The 21,364-nt window shown below is 40.8% G+C and overlaps 1 protein-coding gene across 2 annotated transcripts in view; it reads left to right on the top strand.

Moving 5' to 3' along the window:
- Window positions 1–21,364, top strand: part of golm1 (golgi membrane protein 1) — a 55,705-nt gene that overhangs the window by 13,102 nt on the left and 21,239 nt on the right. For both annotated transcript variants that reach the window (XM_084326544.1, XM_084326545.1), the window contains exons 4-8: window positions 1,574–1,628; window positions 11,395–11,497; window positions 14,626–14,743; window positions 19,227–19,407; window positions 19,521–19,748. In XM_084326544.1, coding sequence (XP_084182670.1) covers window positions 1,574–1,628; window positions 11,395–11,497; window positions 14,626–14,743; window positions 19,227–19,407; window positions 19,521–19,748 — 685 coding nt within the window. The remainder of the gene's footprint in view (window positions 1–1,573; window positions 1,629–11,394; window positions 11,498–14,625; window positions 14,744–19,226; window positions 19,408–19,520; window positions 19,749–21,364) is intronic.

Raw genomic sequence — 21,364 nt, 5'->3', positions numbered from 1 at the left:
ATGGCTAATTTCCACTGACCAGTAGAGTACAGTACGGGTAGGCTTACCATACTGTACCTTGCCATTTTATCGGTGTTGTATTTCCGCGTCGGTGTAGGTGTTGGTAGGAGAAGCTGAGATGATGGAGGGAGGGGTTACTCCGCTTGCTGGCCTGCATCTCACATTTCACGTGAGACACAACACAATGGAGGGAGTTGAGGCTATGCTGTACTTTTTCATTGCCATTTGGTTTTGAATGAACAATAGCGATTTTGTAAAATGCGAAGAGAGTGGAAGCGATCGAGAGGAAGACGGAACTATTTTCAACTCGAGTGAACGTCTTTTCGCCTCTGTTCTCGTCTTTCAATTGATAATTTCAATGTAACTCAATCACAGATCAAATATGAATTAAGATCCAGCGATTGCATGTCGTACTTCTTGTCTCAAATGTTGTCGGAAACATAATTTGAGTGAACCGTTTAGGTGATTGGATTATCTCATTCCCCACAGCTATGCTCCTCCGGAGACGGATGGGCGTGTGGACATTACTTCACCTATAAATACAACACTGCTTCATGCAATCTTGTTGTAACTAAGGGATTTCCTGGGGATTTTTTTTTTTTCGTGCATAGAATTTATTTTAATGAGTTTCAAAGCCTTTACTTGTTGATAACAAGATGAACAGAGGCGCGGCAGCGCGAAAGGCAGGAGGAAGAGTCTTCCCTCTTCCTCTCCGACTCAGTCGCAGATCAAGTATGAATTAAGATCCATAAATTGCCTATTTGTTGCCTAAAATGTTGTCGGAAAAATATTTCAGTGAACCGTTTAGGTGAATGGATTCCCTCATTCCCCATATGTTATGCTCATTCTCTGGAGACAGATTTTAATGAGTTTCAAAGCCTTGATGATAACCAGATTAATGTGTGCAAAAATCTTTAAATGCTTGACCTGCAAACATTTCACCTGCTTTGCTTAGTTCATACAATTATTTTATATTATAATGCGCCATGTTGCGGAGCTCATAGTGCAGTGAAATACCACTGACCAATCAACAGTCTGCAGTATGGGGTTACAGCAGGGTAGGGTGTTTTATACCCCAGAGCTGTGGCCCAATCAGCACGGGTCCATTGGAAGTGGAAAAAGGTAAACAAAGCGGGAGCACAGATTTCGTTATGGCGTGGCGAGGTAGTGGAAAAGCCTTTTTACCGTCTCTATCTAGCAGCCTGGCCTACAGTGTCCATGTGACTGAGCTGTCCCCATGGGTCCTGATGTTATTGAGGTGTGTGTGTGTGTGTGTGTAATCCCCACCAGGTGTGATACCATAGCAGCATGTAAGATAGAGGGAAATGGAATAGTTAACATCTGTTGAGGGCCTGCTGTGTCTCAGTACAGTTCACTCACTCACTCACTCACTCACTCACTCACTCACTCACTCACTCACTCACTCACTCACTCACTCACTCACTCACTCACTCACTCACTCACTCACTCACTCACTCACTCACTCACTCACTCACTCACTCACTCACTCACTCACTCACTCACTCACTCACTCACTCACTCCATTTTGATAAAGGCTGTATGTTTGTTTCAGGGCACCCTGCAGCTGAACATTTCCACCAGTACCAACACAATACAGGATCTAAAGGGTAAGAGTCTGTCTGTTATACTAACTATTATAAAACTACAGGATCTAACGGTCAGTCTGTCTGTTATACTAACTATTATAACGCTACAGGATCTAAGAGTGTCTTTTATACTAAATATTATAACAATACAGGATCTGAGAGTCAGCCTGTCCTTTATACTAACTATTATAACAATACAGGATCTGAGAGTCAGCCTGTCCTTTATACTAACTATTATAACCATACAGGATCTGAGAGTCAGCCTGTCCTTTATACTAACTATTATAACCATACAGGATCTGAGAGTCAGTCTGTCCTTTATCCTCTTAACATACACCCAAGAAAAGCGGCAATTTTTTTTAACTTGAACTTGAGGACTGCATACCTTTTTTGAAAAGCGTATCTTTATACTTTATGCTTATAGCACATGAATAAGCCTGGTCTCTTTTGAAATACAACATTCTGAAGTTACTATTGCAAAAAAGGAAATTCACTTTTGGTGCTAATGAAATAGAGTAACATAGGGCTGAACTTGAGTTGAACTTGAACTTGTGTACTCACATTTTTCTGTAGCAGTTGCAAAAAAAATAAAAATAATAATAATAATAATAATAATAATAATAATAATAATAATAATAATAATAATAATAATAATAATAGGTATAAGCTGGAAAACACCACATATCCACAGCCTGAAGTCGTATGTAGTACAGGTCCAAATTTGATAAAAATCCGTTCAGAAATTAGTCTTCTAGAGCAGTGGTTCCCAAAGTCGGGGTCGCGACCCAAAGGTGGGCCGCGAGCAGCCACGGGTGGGCCGCGAGATGATTACATTTTTTTTTTTTTTTTTTGTCAGGCCACTGAACTTAGAAGCAGGCCAGGACAGTGTTTCTAGTTGTATTCTAAAATTCTATTCTATTGTATTCTAAAATGTGACTATATGGTTTTATATTAACTTAATAAATAAACAAAAACGAAATCTACTTATTTCAACGAACATTTCAAACTAAATAACAGATTATGCACATAAAACGCTGAAAACAACCGAAGCAACAATAGTATTTTAATGAGGCTATTATTATTATCGTTATTATTTTGCAACAAGTTAGCCCTCTCATAAATAGCACATATAAATGAATAACTAACTTGAACTAACTTAATAGGATTGAAGTGATATTTGGCTTAAAAAATCGGTTGCCTGGCAAAAAAAAAAAAAAAAAAAAAAGCCTGACGATGTGCATTGGGCCGCGGCTCTCTGACGCCTTATTTTCTGGGCCCTGGCCTGAAAAGTTTGGGAACCCCTGTTCTAGAGCAGGGGTTTTCAGGCCGCGACCCCCAAATAACGGTGTCGGAGAGCCGCGACCCCCACTATTATAGGAGGTAAAAAAAAATTTTTAAATAATATATATATATATATATATTTTTTTATTATAAATGGAAATGTATGGTTGAAACATGCAAACGTTCAAACGCACACACACTAATAAGCATTGGAGGCTTTTAACCAGGGCCGGACTGGGGAAATCATTCAGGCCAGGAAATATAGTGCAAAATATAGCCCCAGTTACAAAGACTTCATTTCCTGCATTCTGGTGCAGGCATTTTTTTATTTGTACCCTTTAAATGCCAGTGTTTGTGATGGCATCACAAATTATTGTTAAAAAACAGGCTAGCATATGTATGATTAGCAACAACACTGATTTTGATTTTTGATTTTTTTGTAATGTCAGATTGAAACAAAAACAATCTTTTATTCAACTTCAGCCCTGATCATAACACCACATATTCATTTTATAATTCTAACCCTTTAAATGCCAGTGTGTGTGATGGCATATATTTGCAATATATCAAATGCAAAGTAGATTTTTCTGGGGGGGATTATTACAGGCTAGCATGTGTCAATGATTAGCAACAACAGTTTTTTGTAAGGGTCCCGCCTCCACCAATCGCATGCGGAGAGAGAGAGAGATAGTTCTCCAACTTGTGTGAGTTGCAGTGATCTCCTGGTTGTTCCCCACCTAGGTTATCTAACTATTGCGCTGCTGCAACTAGAAACACTGGCCTGGCCTGCTTCTAAGTTCAGTGGCCTGACTGCATAAACAAAAAAATATATATTTTTGATTATTTTCTTTTTAATCATCTGGCGACCCCCCCACTTTGGGAACCCCTGTTCTAGAGCAGGGGTTCCCAAACATTTTCAGCTCGAGACCCAAAAGAGAAATTTGGTGTTTCCCCGGGACCCAAACTTACAAAAATACATCATGAATTGCCATAACATACATTTATAAACTACTGATAAAGAACACAACAAATGTTAACATATGTTAATTATAAAAGTACATCACAGCAATAATCAGAGTGTAATGTTAAGTTGCTCACCACCTCATAACATATGTACATACAATTTTGTAACACTTTTAAAAACATTTTTAAAAACAAACATGTTCTACTCTCCTTTCTATTTCTCACCCCTTTTTCAACTCTCCATTTCTTACCCCCTCCCTCCGCCCCTCAACCGTAAAATCCCAACATTGAGCAACATTCTGATTAATTTGTACTGACTTATTTAAAAATTCTACTGACCTGACATGCTAGAAGGGGTATAATATTTCATCTATGGCACAATGAAATCTAATGCGAGGTATGTGGCTGGTTGAAGTTTTCAACCAGCAGATCTATTCTGGGCTTGGTTTTTGAAAGTGCTATTCTGAGGTCATGCTGAGCATTTAGTCTGTTTCTGTATTTGTTTTTCAGGCATGCTAGAGTAGAAAACCCAGATTTACATAAGTATGTGGTGCCAAACTGAATCAACACATCTACAGCTCTAAATTTTTATTTCATTTTTTTTACTTTAAATTATTATTTATTTTTTTTGCGACCCAATAAAAACGGGTCCGCGACCCTAATTTTGGGAAACACTGTTCTAGAGAGATCCGGGTAAACTGTGTGCCAAGAAAAAGGCTCTCCATTTCCTCATCCAAGGCGATTCATTCGAAAACATTTTCACTTCTGGTTTTCGTTACCTTTCACATAGATCCCTTATTCGCACACTCCCATGTGGGGTAGCATTGGAAAGCTACACTAATTTTAGAAGAAGCCCAATCATTTTCGCAATCGGCTGATGATTGACAGATCTAGAGCATTGGGAGTCCGGGGTGGTAATCTGACGCTCACGCGTAAAAAGTAACTCGAGAACCGAGGCACGGATTTGATCGAGTGAGGTGGCATTCGAACTAGGGATGCACGATATTGATTTTGACACCGATAACTTTATGCTCCTCAAGCCGATAACCGATATCGATAACCGATATTTATTGTATTATAATTTTTTTTTTACGTATTTATAAGCTCCGACGTCATCGGTACTGCTATCGGTACTCGAGAAATTATGGAGTCTTTTTTTGAGGAATTTAAAACGTCGCAAACTAATCTTGTTGGCCGTTTTCTATATCTCTCCTGCCTTGGTGTCTCTGCCTGCGCGAGGAGCGGGCTGTGCTCACACACACACACTCACTCACACACACACACACACGGGTGCTGCCGAGTACAGACAGCTCTGCTCTCATCATGGCGGACAGAACGAAACGTTCAAAAGTCTGGGTCTATTTTACTAAAGTCGATGCTGACAACCCTCGTTGCCACAAGTGCAACAAGACATTTGCCAGTAATGTATAAGCGCTGGTACTTGTCAATGTGGCTGGCGGGGAGCTAACGTTATTAGCCTGAGCTCCGAGTAGAGTAATGGCTGACAATCCGGAGGTAAATAAACGAACGAGAGCTTCTGATTGGTGGTAAGAAGAAGAGGTGGGTGCAAGCGGTGGGACGTAATTGGCAGATCGACTGTCTGCCTCCGAATGTAACGTGACTACGTCACAGCCAAGAAAGGGAGCGCTGGATTTGTGAAAAACTCCCTGTTCCTAAACCACACGCTATCAGTGGTACCACAGTACTGGCAAAACGGGAGGAGGCTATAATAAAAACAAGCGCCCTTCATCCAAATGCACCCACACCGGATTTCTTTTAACCAAAAAATTTATTATATATTATCGGAGCTATCAATAACGTTATCGGGATGACGTCATAATTGCTGATATCGGCCCGATAATTATCGGCCCCGATAATTATCGTGCATCCCTAATTCGAACAGCAACAAATAGGGCTTTAATTCTATATATTATATGTTCGGTGAAAAATGCAGCCCCGAGCCGCTAGATCAGGGCTATTCAACTGGTGGCCCGCGGGCCAGATCCGGCCCGCGGGATGATTCTGACCGGCCCGCCAAAGATTACATGATGATTTTTTTTTTTTAATATCTTTTTTTTGTTTACTTTTTTTTTTCATGTCAACGTTCACACGCACAATTGAGCCAAAAGTCACTCAATTAATGACAGATTTCATTGATAAATTGAGGGAAAACTTTGCAAGTCGATTTGATGAATTTGACATGTCCAGAGAATTGATGCATTTTGTGAGCAACCCATTTGCCAATGTAGCTGCTATTTCCACAAAAGGACAAGAGTTCCTTGCATCACTTCACATTGATGAAGGTCTCCTGCAACTTGAAATAATTGACATGCAAGCATCATCTGCTCTGAAGCAGGCACTTGAGAATGAATCCACCACAACATTTTGGATAAAGTGTATTCATGTCAACACATTCCCCAAAATAAAAACGCTGGCAATATCTGTGCTAACAATGTTTGGCTCAACATACACCTGTGAATCCAGTTTCTCTCACATGAATGCCATTAAAACAAGCAACCGTGCCTCCTTGACAAATTAGCATTTGCATCACTGTTTGCGGGTAGCCCTCACTTCCTATGAACCCTCTTTCTCTGCCATTGCCCAGTCAAAGAAGTGCAATCTCTCTCATTAGATGTGTGTATGTAGGCTAGGCCTGTCTGCCCCCACCCCCCCTGATGTTTGAGAGTTAAGAGTGGACAATAAGTGCTAATAAGATGCTGTGATTTGCTGTTGTTGCACAGACATGAAGCACTTTTTCATAAGCTCAGCTGCACTATAAATGTGTTTTTTGTTCAAGTGTTGATGTTAGAATGTTCAGATGCACATCATGCACTTGTTTGTTTTTTATTTTATTTTTATATTGAAATGTTGAAGAGGAGATGTTGCAGTTGTTGCACAGTCATAAATGAAGCACTTTTTGCAGGAGATGTTGCAGATGTGGCACATAAATGAAGCACTTTTTTTGAAAAGTACTTTTGCAATGTAGTTAAATAAAAGTTGTGAAAATGTGGTTGCGTGTTGTGTCATGTGTACATATATTCATAGCACGGGGAGGCGCTGTGGCAGTCCGGCCCCTGGCCCCTTGGGTTTCTGACAATGTGGCCCCCTGAACAATTTAGTTGAATAGCCCTGCGCTAGATGCTCGCAAAGTGGCGTGACTTTAGTCTGTTCCACCGGCGGACACGACGGCCCGGGCCAGGGCTGTTGCATGTTTTAAACTAACTATTATAACAATACATGTTCTGAGAGTCTGTCTGTCTTTTATACTAACCATTATAACAATACAGATCTAAGAGTCAGTCTGTCCTTTATACTAACTTATAACAATACATGATCTAAGAGTCTGTCTGTCTTTTATACTAACCATTATAACAATACAGATCTAAGAGTCAGTCTGTCTTTTATACTAACCATTATAACAATACAGATCTAAGAGTCAGTCTGTCCTTTATACTAACTTATAACAATACATGATCTAAGAGTCTGTCTGTCTTTTATACTAACCATTATAACAATACAGATCTAAGAGTCAGTCTGTCTTTTATACTAACCATTATAACCATACAGATCTAAGAGTCAGTCTGTCCTTTATACTAACTTATAACAATACAGGATCTAAGAGTCAGTCTGTCTTTTATATTAACCATTATAACAATACAGATCTTTTTTTTTTATCCACTTTTTCTCCCATTTTCTATATTTTTCTCCCATCCCAATTTCGTATCATCCAATTCAACCCTCCCCTGTCACGAACGCTGTTTCTTGCCTCCCACAAGCCGGCTGCAATGTGGACTAAGTCATACATAGCACAAGTCCCCTCCGGTACTTGAGGTAACAGCAGTCGCATCTTTTCACCTGCGCAGCTCGATCTCTCAGTGGCGAGGAGTAACGCGTGGGAGGCTCACGCTGCCCCCGACACTTCCTGATTCTACTGCGCAGGCGCACCAACCGACCTGTAGGAGTCGCTGTCCACAACACCCGATCCCCACCCATCAGTTTCCCACCCTCTAATACTGCCAATTGTATTAGTACGGACGACCAGCCAAACTGAAAACAATGTGGAGAGCTGGATTCGAACAGGCAAGCCCAGTGTCTCCAGATTTCGTGGCGAGCGCCTTGCCCACTACGCCACGTAGCCGCCCGGTCATAGACACATTCCTAAAGGCGTCCAGCATTATTGAATGAAACAATTGCCCTGCTGTAATATACAGTACATGGTCCTTCTAGCATGAATAGCCTAATACGCTTATATATATATATATATATACAGATATATACAGATATATATATATACATGTACAATACAGTACTCATATACTTAAACACTGATTGATATGCCCACACATCATAGTAGTTTAAAGTATAGCTCTCTGCCTCATAACTGCAAGGGTTAACTCTGCAGGCAGTGATTCTCCTCTGCTCCTCTGCTCGGAGCCGTTGTCAAGGCCACATTCCTGGCTTTACTAACAGTAAGATAAGAGGCCTCTTCTCTTTCCATTCTCCAGGACTACACAATATATTGTAGTCTTACACAAGTTACTGTTTTTAGAGTCTATAGTTATAGTTCTTACAGTTTTACACAAGTAGGAGGAAGAATACAAAGACATTATTCATAATTACTGACGCTTAAGTCATCTCTTAACATATGCTTTAGATTTAAAACAGATATATAGAATAAACATAATTTATGCTTAATCCTTTATATCTTACAAGTGACAGGGAGAACATGATGTCATAATAAAAAGTGTCACTAGTTGTTTGTGGCACTTCAACACTAACCATTATAACAATACAGATCTAAGAGTCAGTTTGTCCTTTATACTAACTTATAACAATACATGATCTAAGAGTCAGTCTGTCTTTTATACTAACCATTATAACAATACAGATCTAAGAGTCAGTCTGTCTTTTATACTAACCATTATAACAATACAGATCTAAGAGTCAGTCTGTCCTTTATACTAACTTATAACAATACAGGATCTAAGAGTCGGTCTGTCTTTTATACTAACCATTATAACAATACAGATCTAAGAGTCAGTCTTTCTTTTATACTAACCATTATAACAATACAGATCTAAGAGTCAGTCTGTCCTTTATACTAACTTATAACAATACAGGATCTAAGAGTCAGTCTGTCTTTTATACTAACCATTATAACAATACAGATCTAAGAGTCAGTCTGTCTTTTATACTAACTTATAACAATACATGATCTAATAGTCAGTCTGTCTTTTATACTAACCATTATAACTATACAGATCTAAGAATCAGTCTGTCTTTTATACTAACCATTATAACAATACAGGATCTAAGAGTCTGTCTGTCCTTTATACTAACTTATAACAATACAGGATCTAAGAGTCAGTCTGTCTTTTATACTAATTGTCTGATTTTCTTTGGTGTGAGGTTTGGAGATATTGGCTCTGAAATAGGGTCTCATGGTGGTTAGCGGAAGGGGAGGGACTTGGCCTCTCTGTGGCAGTGGTATTGTGGAGCTCAAAGTGCCCAAAACACATTTGAACAACTCAACAGCAACATCTCAACACTGACTACCGTACATTAACGTTTCCCTCTGGTTAGCTTTAGCGCTAGCTAACGTTGTCATAATATCTAACGTTAGATCTGTGGTGTCAGCTGGATGACGTTGACTTCGTTTGCAAACGTTAACGTTCGCTATCTATATGGCATTGGCAGACGAGGCTGGCGTTGTCCAGTTGACACATTACAGACCATGATGGCTATGATAACGTTAGTAGCTAAAGCTACTGCATGTCAACAAGTCGATTCGATTGAGGAAGTCGAGAAGGTACCACACGCTAAACCGTCCCCGGACCGCACAACCTAGTATAGACAGTTCCAACTTCAGTGTGTGAATTACGTTAATCCCACAATTACTCTACTGCACTCAATATTTAAATACCAATGCTAGTCTAAATAAATGTAGACAGACAATGTACGTATTAAAAATAATAATAATAATAATAATAATAATGCAATAAAAGTCTGAAAATGAAGGGATTATGTCCAAGAGTGTCATTTTTAGAAATTAAGGCCTGCCTCTTATATAAGCCTCTCTCTAATAAAGGCCTGGTGCTCTTTGCAGCTGAGGTAAATAGAAGACCCGTCCTATATTTGAGGATTTACGGTATACAGGCTATATAATGCATTATTAGCAGGCGTTTTAGGTCTAAAGGGGTTATCACACACTTTTAACACGCCAAAACAAATGTAGGATTTAGTTGTATCTATATTACATTAGCACTGTATTAACTCTAGTACAGTCATTATAACTGTCGTGGTGTGGAATTCTTTGCCATGATAAATCACAGTGTAATCAGTGATGCGTTGCTCATGGGACGGGGTCCGTGCAACCAAAGTTTTGTGAGCAGAAGCACGCACACGCACGGATGTGCACGCGCGTGCACACAGGAATGCGCTGCACTCGACTGATGCGCTAACTCGCAGTACCCACGTGACCTGGCTACTTTGCATATCAATAGCGCCGGTCGTCGGGTGTTACATTCCATTCGTAGAGGCAATTAGGCCTTTAGTCTGTGCTTATGCGAGGGAACATTTATGCGCATGCGCGGGAGCGCGTGCACGCGCCTGGGAGCGCAAGTGCATGTGGCGTCATTAGCGTGCGTGCAACCAGTGTTGATATGAGCAACGCAACACTGGGTGTAATTGTAGTTTATTTAGTCATGGGCAAATCAAAAAGGTATATTTGATCATGAATTGCATTGATACTAGGGGTAGGGCTGCACGATTTGGGAAATAATCTAATTGATTTTTCGGACAGATATTACGATTGCGATTAAATTTGCGATTATAATTATATATAATTAAGCAGCCCCACAGAGGTTTATTGTAAAATGCGGCTTGCATCTGGCCTACGCGGTGGGTCTGTTCGGGACACCGAGCCTGAAAATCTTTCTTTTTACCTGGGAATCGATACCGGTACCCAACGGTACATTTTTTTATGTACTTATACTCTCCCTCTCTGAAGTCTAAACTTCACAACACACAATCTAAAACCCCTTACCTCCCTCTCCCAAACCGTTCCTACAACAATAACAACAACTTGCAAAGGAGATCTTGTATCTCAATGGGACTTCTTGGTTAAAATTATATTTTTTTTTAAATAGCGTTTTTTTGTTGTTGTGATTTGCTAATTGCATCATTTAAAATCGCGATTTCGATTTAAAATCGATTAATCGTTCAGCCCTAATTGATACAATCAACATTGAGCCCTTGGTTGTATGATATTGGTTCAGGTTGGGCCTGCACACTATAACTAGCAATGTTAAAAGGCCAAAATAAAAATAAATCAAACTTTAAATCTTCTAAATAGAAAAGAAAGCAAATGTCTGTGTGGCTGACCCTGCAGGAGACCTGCTATCATGGTGGCGTTGGAGTAATGTACTCATTAGTGTAGCCCTACCTATCATTTAATTTAGGAGAAAATCTGTATTTTCATCTACCGGTACATAAATAGATTTTGTGTTTTTACTTCTTCTCCCATCTGTGTGTGTATGTATAGGTCAGTTGAACCAGCTGAATGATGACCTGGGAAAGGTCCAAAAGGAGATGCAGAGTTGCCAAGGCAACCTCAACACTCTCAACAAGAAGCTCACATATGACATGTAAGTGCCAGTCCCTAATGTGACCATGTGAGAAGCACACACATCAGCTGCCATATGTTCTGTACAAGCCACATGTCTTGCAAAACCTTAGTAAAGAACTTTAAACATCAATTGGTCCGTGTTAAGAGTTGCTGCAGACATGTTTTGTGTCTAATTTAGGATCATAACCCGGTTTGTGGCATTTAAGGCGATATGAGGAGTTTTCATTGACATAGGTAATGCTTTGTGCCAGACAGACTTAAGTCCCTTTTCTCAACTGAAATCTCCATTGGAACAAACCTTTCTTTTCCTTGGAGGATTAAGCTTAGTCCATGTCCGTGAAATTGGTCTGAGTTTGCAGGTCACGTACGACACAGAAAACGGCATTCAGCATCAGAAGCTATAGCTGTGCAAACTGATTGCTAGCCAAACAAATTTGCGTGACATTTTGTCAGATGGTTTTGCAAGTTTGTTTTGTGATAAATGACTTATTTTCTAAATGTCTTTCCAACCCTACATAACAAACCGTATTGAAACCCTCTGACCACCCACCTAGGAGTAGAAGGAAGGAGAAGTTAAGAATAGAGGACACTTTTGAATGTAAAATAAATCTATGGGACCAGTGAAACCACTACAATTAACCGAATAGTAACTGGCTAGTTTCAATATATATATCCATTATGTATGTTTAGATATTACACTTGGATGTGATTTTCTATGTCAGGCTAATGTCAGTCGGGGGGGGGGGGGGGGGGGGGGGGAGGACAGTTTGATCCCCCAGACCAGCAGGAAACATCTGGGTGGGGAAGTGAATGAACAACACTTTCCCCTCTCTCAAATACTCACTGTTGAAGTGCCCTTGAGCAAGGCATTTAACCCCCAACTGCTCCAGTGGCGCTGCTCAGTGGCCAACAGTACATTCCAGGCTGTTGTTGTACTGGGCAGCTCCCAGGTGTGAATGTGTGTAACTGTACGAGTGTGAAGCAGGTCGTTGTTGAAAAGGAGCATTCGTGCTCAGCCCTGGGTAAATAAAGGTTATAAAGAACCTAACCTGGGTAAATAAAGGTTATAAACAACCTAACCTGGGTAAATAAAGGTTATAAAGAACCTAACATGGGTAAATAAAGGTTATAAAGAACCTAACCTGGGTAAATAAAGGTTATAAAGAAGAAAGAAGAAAAATTTAATTAATAATAATAATAATGTAGAGGAATCCTTATGCATAAATGCAAAGAACCTTGGGGTACAAAGCAACCGTTGTCATCTCCTTCCAACAGCGCTTCCAACCACCCATCTAATCCTCTTACAATGACCGGTTGAGTTGAACCAAACTTTAAAGTACATGGATGCTACAATTTGCAATGGGAATGTACGTAGGCTGTAGAAGAAATAGTTTAGCTTGCTCTCATTCCCCGTCCTCGCTCTCTAATGTAGTGTTCGATTTTGACTGCATTTTTCATGTAGTTGTAACCAGGAGGCTTAGGGCATATAACAGACGGACACAGTAATTATATTTAATATAATTATCTTTATTGAATGCTATGTTAAAAGAAAGAGTAAGTTGAATTTCATACAAAACTATCACCATGTATAAATACGCACAGAGAGACAGACTGAATTCACATACACCCTAATCTGAAGTAGCTCAAACAGTGACCACCTATTGACAAGGACCACCACCTGTCATGACACAGAAATTACACAATGAATATATTAACATCTCATATATCACAACAATTAACATTGAAGCATGACAGTAGTTCAAGAACCTTAGTATATTAAATACTGGCTGTTGCACACTACAAGACAAACATTTAATAAGTTAATAACACACCGGTACTGCAAACGAACGAGAGAGAGAGAGAGCTAGACTTACAGTTTAACCGATTGAGTGAGACACCCGGCGCCGCACACACACCGCACACACCCGGGCCACAACGGTACATCTATTTCCCCAGCCTGAGGGAAATCAGGACAGGTCGTCTATATTACTATTTATCCTACACTGTCTGTGTGTAATATGCATGTGTGCAACTCATAAAAGTGAGCGATACCTTTGTATCGCCAGGCGTAAGCACAACGCCTCGCCTCTTCACCGTTCACTGTCTGTCGTTCCCTACGGGAGACCATACACAGTATAAATACCTAAACAGTGCACATCAACCTAGCGACATGATAATGCAAGCTCCGCTCTATAATATAGTTAAGTTACTCACCAGGACTCTCTCTCGTCCCGTCACAGGGGAATCAGGTGTGGGGAAATGTTTGCTGTTATCGCCACCCGCACACAACTAGGAAGTGTTCGTTCCAGCCGCCATCCGGTCAGGCTGAAATACACGCTGACGCCAGAGCCACACCCACAATACCCCCAGCTGGCCACATAGTCTAAGTTTATTTAGTAAGAATAAAAGACAAAATGCACAATATTCAATCAATTGGCATTCTTCCTAAGCCAGTTTCTATCTAGGTCCGTCTACCTCAAAGTCTGCCACCAGAAGCACAACTCTCTCTCCTTGAGCTCCCTAGATAACACAGATGGGTCTGTTCTAAACAAAATTGTACTCATTACCCACACATTCTGGCCATGGGTTCAGCTGAAGGCCTTGAGAACCGATAATATCACCCCTCCAGACACCTTGGCGCCTTTCACTTATAATGTAAGTGTCCCAGCTGAAAAAACATATTGCAATCTATGAGCTCCTCTTCAAAGAGGGAGTCATAGTTGCTAAGAAGGATGTCCATCTGGCCAAGCATCCCCAACTTTCTGACGAGAATGCGCCCCCAACCTTCAACGCAGTCCTTGAAGTCGTGTGGGTATGTCAAGGAGCAATTCGCGTGGCGCCATTTTTACTGGTACCTCACCAATGAAGGTAGATGGACTCAAATCCTACAGTAGTGTAGTGCCAATATCCTTTCCCCTCTTTGCTACAATACATGGTATCATAGAACAACTCTACCTTACTGTGTGTGTGTGTGTGTGTGTGTGTGTGTGTGTGTGTGTGTGTGTGTGTGTGTGTGTGTGTGTGTGTGTGTGTGTGTGTGTGTGTGTGTGTGTGTGTGTGTGTGTGTGTGTGTGTGTGTGTGTGTGTGTGTGTGTGTGTGTGTGTGTGTGTGTGTGTGTGTGTGTGTGTGTGTGTGTGTGTGTGTAGGACCCAGTGCAACACTCAGATCCTCTCTCAGAAGGAGCTGTGTGATGAGCGGATGGCAGCAGCCAAACTAGACATCCAGAGGAAGATGGAGAAGCTCGTCCCCGTCGTCTCTTCACAGGTGACCTCCTGACCTCATCCTCTCACACCCAACTGCATTCAGAATTACTATAGAGCCCAGTGGGGATATGGTTAGTAAGTAACCTCGGTCTATCGAAACTAGAACAGACTGAGCGGCATTGTTCAGACTTGCTGTTGTAAACTGACGGGAACAAATCTTGATCTCTCCCATCTGGACCACCGTCGGCATTCACTCTGTGGAGAGGTTGTACAGTTTCCATCAGAGATCGGATACAGAAGAAATGAAGAAATGTAGCCTGTGATCCCATGTATTCCATTTGGCACAGTTGGAAAACAGTTGGAAAACGTTGCTGGGGTGGATAGTTTGGTGCCAATGATTAATATGTCTGAGATATTTTCAGGAGTTAATGCATTACTTATTTAAACACTTATTGATTGTATGTATGTATGTATGTATGTATGTATGTATGTATGTATGTATGTATGTATGTATGTATGTATGTATGTATGTATGTATGTATGTATGTATGTATGTATGTATGTATGTATGTATGGTTTTGTTTTTGAGGTCCTCTATTTTTAACTGGATAATGAAGATTTACTCTACTCTATACTAATAACACTAATATAGACCCCTAGTAATATAGACCCCTAGTTATATAGGCCCCTAGTAATATAGGCCCAGTGTTTCCCCTAGGATATTTTTCAGGGGGGTGGTAGGCCCCCAAAACGACTAGTGTTTTCACGTGGTGTCAACAGTGTTAACGCGGTTGTTAGTATCGGTGCATTTCTCTACACTGAGCTGAAATGAAACGATTGCACATAAATTAGGTAAATAAATATTAACAATATTTATTTACAACACATAAATTAACTTATTTACACTTATACATACAGTAGTGACAATACACATATGAACTATTTACAATACAGGGAGGCACATACAACACTCATAACTATTTACAACCAGTGTCAAAGCGAGCGCACTCAAGTTGTTCGGAAATTCTGAGGGCTCAGAGTGCACACTGGACAGTGGACACTCTGACCAAAGAGTCAGTTTATCAGAGCGGAGCAGATTTTCAGAGTGAATTTATTAACTCACCTTAACTAGGGCCCTATGAAATCCGTTTTTATCTTTTCCTGTTTTCGGATATGAATTTTCCTGTTTTCGGATTTCTTTGTTTTTAATTTCCCCGTTTTCAGATTTCTCTGTTTTTATATTTTTTCCTTTGGATTTAACAAAAAAAAACGATAAAAAATTATGTTTTTAACTAACTTTAATAACAGTACATCTGCAAACAGTGCCAGTGTAGTTCAATGTTCAGTGCCAGTTAGGTTATGAGGTTTCTTTTTTCCAATTCAGTTCAGTTCAATGCAGTTAAACTGCCAGCGCAGTGCAATAACTAAATAATAATTAAATAGTTATATAATACAAAATAATAATTTGTTTAAAAGAAATCAGAAAAAAACTGTAAAATGTAATTTATTTCAAAGATGTCATTTCATGGTTCATGCTTCTCCCCATCTCTGGCTGACATCACCATTGTGATTCATGATGGTTAGGCCTTTGTGTTTTCCTCAGTGAGAGATTCTCTTTCGTCGGTCAGCAGCGTTTTGTACTGGCTGAAGTTTCTCTCTGTATAATTATTTTTTAAGTTTAAATATCAACATTATCTGACCATCCTCAATACATGGTAAATACTATCAAACTTGCCAAATACCAGAGTCACACACACACACACACACACACACACACACACACACACACACACACACACACACACACACACACACACACACACTTAGAATCTTTATTTATGTCCACATAAAGACAATGTTTAAAGGACACAAATATTATCAGTGCACTTGTACATTGTGGGTTATTCTGATACAATCGTGCCCAAATTGACAATGGCAACCAAAGTTACACACACACATGGATGATGAACCTGACAATCAACACACAGCTCATGGATACAGATAGCAGCGTCTTCTCCAAATTGCCCAGCTGCCAATAATTGCTGACACCGAGCAATATCTTGCTAATTGTTTGCCTCTTCTCTTCGGAAGACCGGCCATCTGAAGGCCTCTAACACCCAACTTATGGACATGACCCAGGCTTCCAAATATGAAGACTAAAAGTTTACAGTTGTAGCTGAGTTGTGATATGGTATGGTCTAACAGTTGATATTTTAACATTTTGGTTGTAAAGGCTTCCTCTAGACTGTAGTCAAACGTGCAACCAACTTCTAGGATGAGAACCTCTCTGTTATTCTCATTAACAACAACAACATCGGGGGTGTTTGCTGAAATATCAGAGAACAGTGAATTGTCCCTACACAGATTGAGCATTATGGCTTCACACTGGTGTGCTTATACAGCTTATATGTTGCAGGTGACCCGAGTGTGGAACTGACACTGTCTGCAATCAGATCCACGATCCTATCATGCCTACAAATGTAGAGCCCTTCGTATGCATGACAGCCATTGAGTATGTGAGACATGGTTTCTGTTGTCTGTTCGTGACCATGGTGTATGGAGTGTGGGCTATGACTGCCAGAGAACCAGATGGAAAGGTTGAGCATCGATGGTAAAATCTGTAGCCTAGCTTTTAAAGTGAAAATGATGATGCTCTCATCAATAGCTACATTTTAAAAAACTGAGTGCGAGACAGAGTGGTCAGCGGCAGGGAGACAGGCAAGCTTCCCTTGCAGTTTAAGCTCAGTCCAGTGTTGGCGTTGTTGTTGTGCCGACATGAGATGGCCACGGGCATTGGTAAGTGGCAGTTCATGCCACGTTCCACAGATGTCAATGGTGGCCTTCACGGAGATGGTAGGGTCAGAGATGATCTCCTCAGAAACATTAACAGCGTCTGAGTCCGGCCCCACCCACTCCAGGGCCACGTTGGACCAGCCGCATAGGTCATTCAGGTCTGGTCAGTCAGACCACACACACACACACACACACGCACACGCCAGGGTTTTCCGTTAGCCGGTAATTGACCGGCAAAATCTGTTGAAGTCCGACATATTTAATATCTCCGGTCATAATGTCCGGTGAAAATAATTCCCTCTAAGCACAATTTGATTATTTGAATTGTATTAAAATAGGCTAAAATTAAATAGCCTATGCGATGAACGAAACAATCATTACATTTGTTTCATCGTTGCTTCACCAAGCAGATCTAATAATGACAACAACGTTGTCAGCGAGAGCTTAGTGCTGGGTTTGCGAGTGCATGCAGCTGCAGAGCCACAGAACCCACCAGCGGTGCCGGCACAGTGCAATACTCCAATTCAGCCATTGGCAATTCAGCTGTTGGGTGGGGGGCGCTGCTGAGCGGTCCCCAGATAGGGCCTGAAAACAGCTGAATCTGCGGCTCTGCAGGGGCATACTCTCGCAAATAAGTCGTTGGGAGGTGGAGATTCATCACGCAAACCCACGATAATGTTGCCGTCTCTCTCTGCCAAATTTCTCAGTTCTTCGCTTGATATAATTAATACAAATGTCCAATATAACGGAATTCGTTAGCTCATAAAAATGTGATTATAACAGACTGCTGTTTATTAATGTCGGGCCGACTGCCCACAGACACCTATTTGATTTAAAGTCAGCAGCAGCACGGAGTCTCGGGACTTATTTTATTTGGAATATAATGACTGTATATGCAAAAGTAGCCTAGTTTTAAGTTAAAATATTATAAATCTACATGCCTTGAGGATGTCATTCTTTATATAGCCTGCCTATCAATTGTTTTTAAGCTCAATAAACTCTGACCGGAATTTCTCTCATTTGACCGGTAGATTGAAATCTACCGGACACTGAGGCAAGCAACAATCTTTTCTAACGGAAACCCTGGCACACGCGCATACACACACACACACTGTTCATATATCAACTATCCAGTACATTTTTATAGTGTACTTGAAGGAGAGAGAGAGACTGAGACTTTTTACGCGCAACGCTGGTCAGTCTCGGAGTTGTCTCGGAATGGATTTGGTAGCTTTTTTCTGCGTCTCCGTAGACCGTGCCGCACCACCATTTTAAAGTCTTAGTGAAGATTGATTTATATGAAAACCGATTTATGTATAATTTAGCTAGCTCGCCAACATTACTGTGATTAAAGCAAACTTTAAATTTTTTTTAGAAATTAAATTAGAAAAAAAAGATTATTTTATTTAAAAAAATATATATATTATTAGAATTTTTCTGGAGCGGCGGGGCGTCCCGTTGGCGTGGCGGGCCGCCCCACCAAGGCAATGGTAGGGGAAAAACTGTAGGCCCCTAGTTATATAGGCCCCTAGTAATATAGGCCCCTAGTTTTATAGGCCCCTAGTAATATAGGCCCCTAGTAATATATTATAGACCCCTAGTAATATAGACCACTAGTTATATAGACACCTAGCAATATAGAGCTATTTCACTGTTGATTCTGATGAGATTAATTGTATGGCCATTACCCATTCACACTTCTGAAATACTGTTTACAGTATAAGAACATGTTGTTGTTGACTCCTGTGTAGGTGAATGCTGCTCCCACACTGAAGGGGGAGGGGCCAGTGAAAGAAGACTGGATGCTGGATAAGGCATGGCCTCTGGATGACACTAAGACTACTCCTGTCCTAGGCCACACCCCTGACCGGTCCCAGCCTAAAGCAAACGGCACGCCTGAACTACTGACCAATGAGATCATGGCAGACAAAGGTAAAATACGTGGTCCTGGAGGCTCAGTCTGCTGACATCTGTGTTTATTTTCGTGTTGTCCTGATCTCCTACACGATGCTGATGATATTGCTCTCTTTCTGTACCCCTGGCAGGTCTGGATGCCCCGGCAGTGGTACCCTCCTTGAAGGACCTCTCCAAGTCGGAGGCTGAGACTCTGACCTTGGATGCAGCGACGAAGCAGGACGTCCTGCCCCCACCAGATGGGGCTGTGGAAAAAGAGGCCGACGACACAGCCACCAGTAAACTACAGAAGAAGAACCTGACGGAGGATGACGAGATGGAGGTGATGGCCGTTCATGAAGAAGACTCGCAGATAGAAGGTGGGTTGGACTGTGGGTTGGAGCCAGAACCGGTAGAAGAAATAGGGCTACACAATGTTATAAATCCACTCACCAGCACTGACACCACAATTCTCTCACTTTCCTTAGTGTGAAATAAAGACCACTGAAATGGTATTTATACCATGTGGCACAAAAACACCCCACAAAAACAGTTGTTTAAACCGTGCCGTGTCCTCTCCTTTTGAAGGTGTTATAAGTGTCACTCTACTTATTCAATGAGCGTGGAGAAAGTTGTTAATGGCATGCATTAAAAATGAACATGTGGAGAGGTTCTCTTTTCTTTTCTTCTTCTTAACCCTTTTGATTGATTGATTGATTGATTGATTGATTGATTGAACATTTTATTAACAGATTGCAGAATGGGTACAATACAGTACAGCTCAATACACACAATTGTTAACACATTGATTGCCAGCCATGCGGAGCGCTAAAAGCCTCTGTATGCCAGCGTCCACTTCAATGATAGAGCTCTCATATTTGCAAACGCATAAACTATGTCTTAAATTATGGCTATGTGTCTAATCTGGCCGTCGATTATCAATGACTTGTTTGCAGTCAACATTGTTGAAACAGATTGTTTTTTAATCGGTTCATTTCCGTTTTATACCATTTTGAAAGTTTCAGGAAAATATAAAGATTCTGTGATAATCACAAAAAACTTTATTATTTTTCAAATAAACGCTAGATTATCGATAGTATATGTGTACTTATGCACGCTATAGAAGCGAGCTGAAAATCGATTCTCTCATTTCCTAATCAGCACACACACACACACACACACACGCACATAGGGCCCACGTTGATATCTCTGTGAAAAAAGTTCTGATTATCCTAAGACTGGTAAAATAGATTCCTTACCTCAGATCAGATGTTCTCCAAAAAGATTATTCCAATTCCTGATCGCCATTCCAAATATCGATCGCGTTTATTGATCCAACGCTGGGTACTGGAAATATGTATTCCACGCTGTTTTGGGGCTCGGCAATGAATCCGATCCTCTCGGATGACTTACCTGAGAAGTAAAATGAGGGAGCTGGATTCCCCCCCCCATGTGTTTCATGCAATCCATTCCAAAGGGGTGCAGTACAACAGGGAGAGACGATAGGGGGCGGTATTTTCCCAATGGAGCTCAGAGAGAGTTTGCAGCACTAACGTGAGACTAGATTGATGAAATATGAATTCAAATCGCCAATAAAAAAAAAAGCGAGATTTATCGTCGCTGGCACTCAATGTGTTAAGGGGATGCAGACCAGAGAAAGACTTTCGTCTTGTTTACATCAGGGTCCCCCATTTTCAATTAATCATAACATATATGACATACATGACGATGACATACAGATAGACAGTACTGCTACATCTATACATTTATGACATACCAGATTTGCGGGTTCTACAGCTGCCAAAAAGTTGATAGCGTCACGCTGGATTCAACCGGATAAAATGTGCCCGAAGGTATGGGTTCTCACCTATCTCGATGTGATTTATCTAGAGATATCTACTGTGCGGGTTTTTGGTGTTAATGAAGTCAGCATCGCAGTCTGGATGGCTGGTGGATAAGATAAGGGAACGCATATAAATTGGGTGGGGGGGGACTG

The sequence above is a fragment of the Notolepis coatsorum genome (assembly GCF_963971535.1).
Source record: "Notolepis coatsorum genome assembly, chromosome: 1".
Lineage (NCBI taxonomy): Eukaryota > Metazoa > Chordata > Actinopteri > Aulopiformes > Paralepididae > Notolepis > Notolepis coatsorum.
Note: the sequence above shows the minus strand (reverse complement) of the source record. Positions and strands in the feature narration are given on the sequence as shown.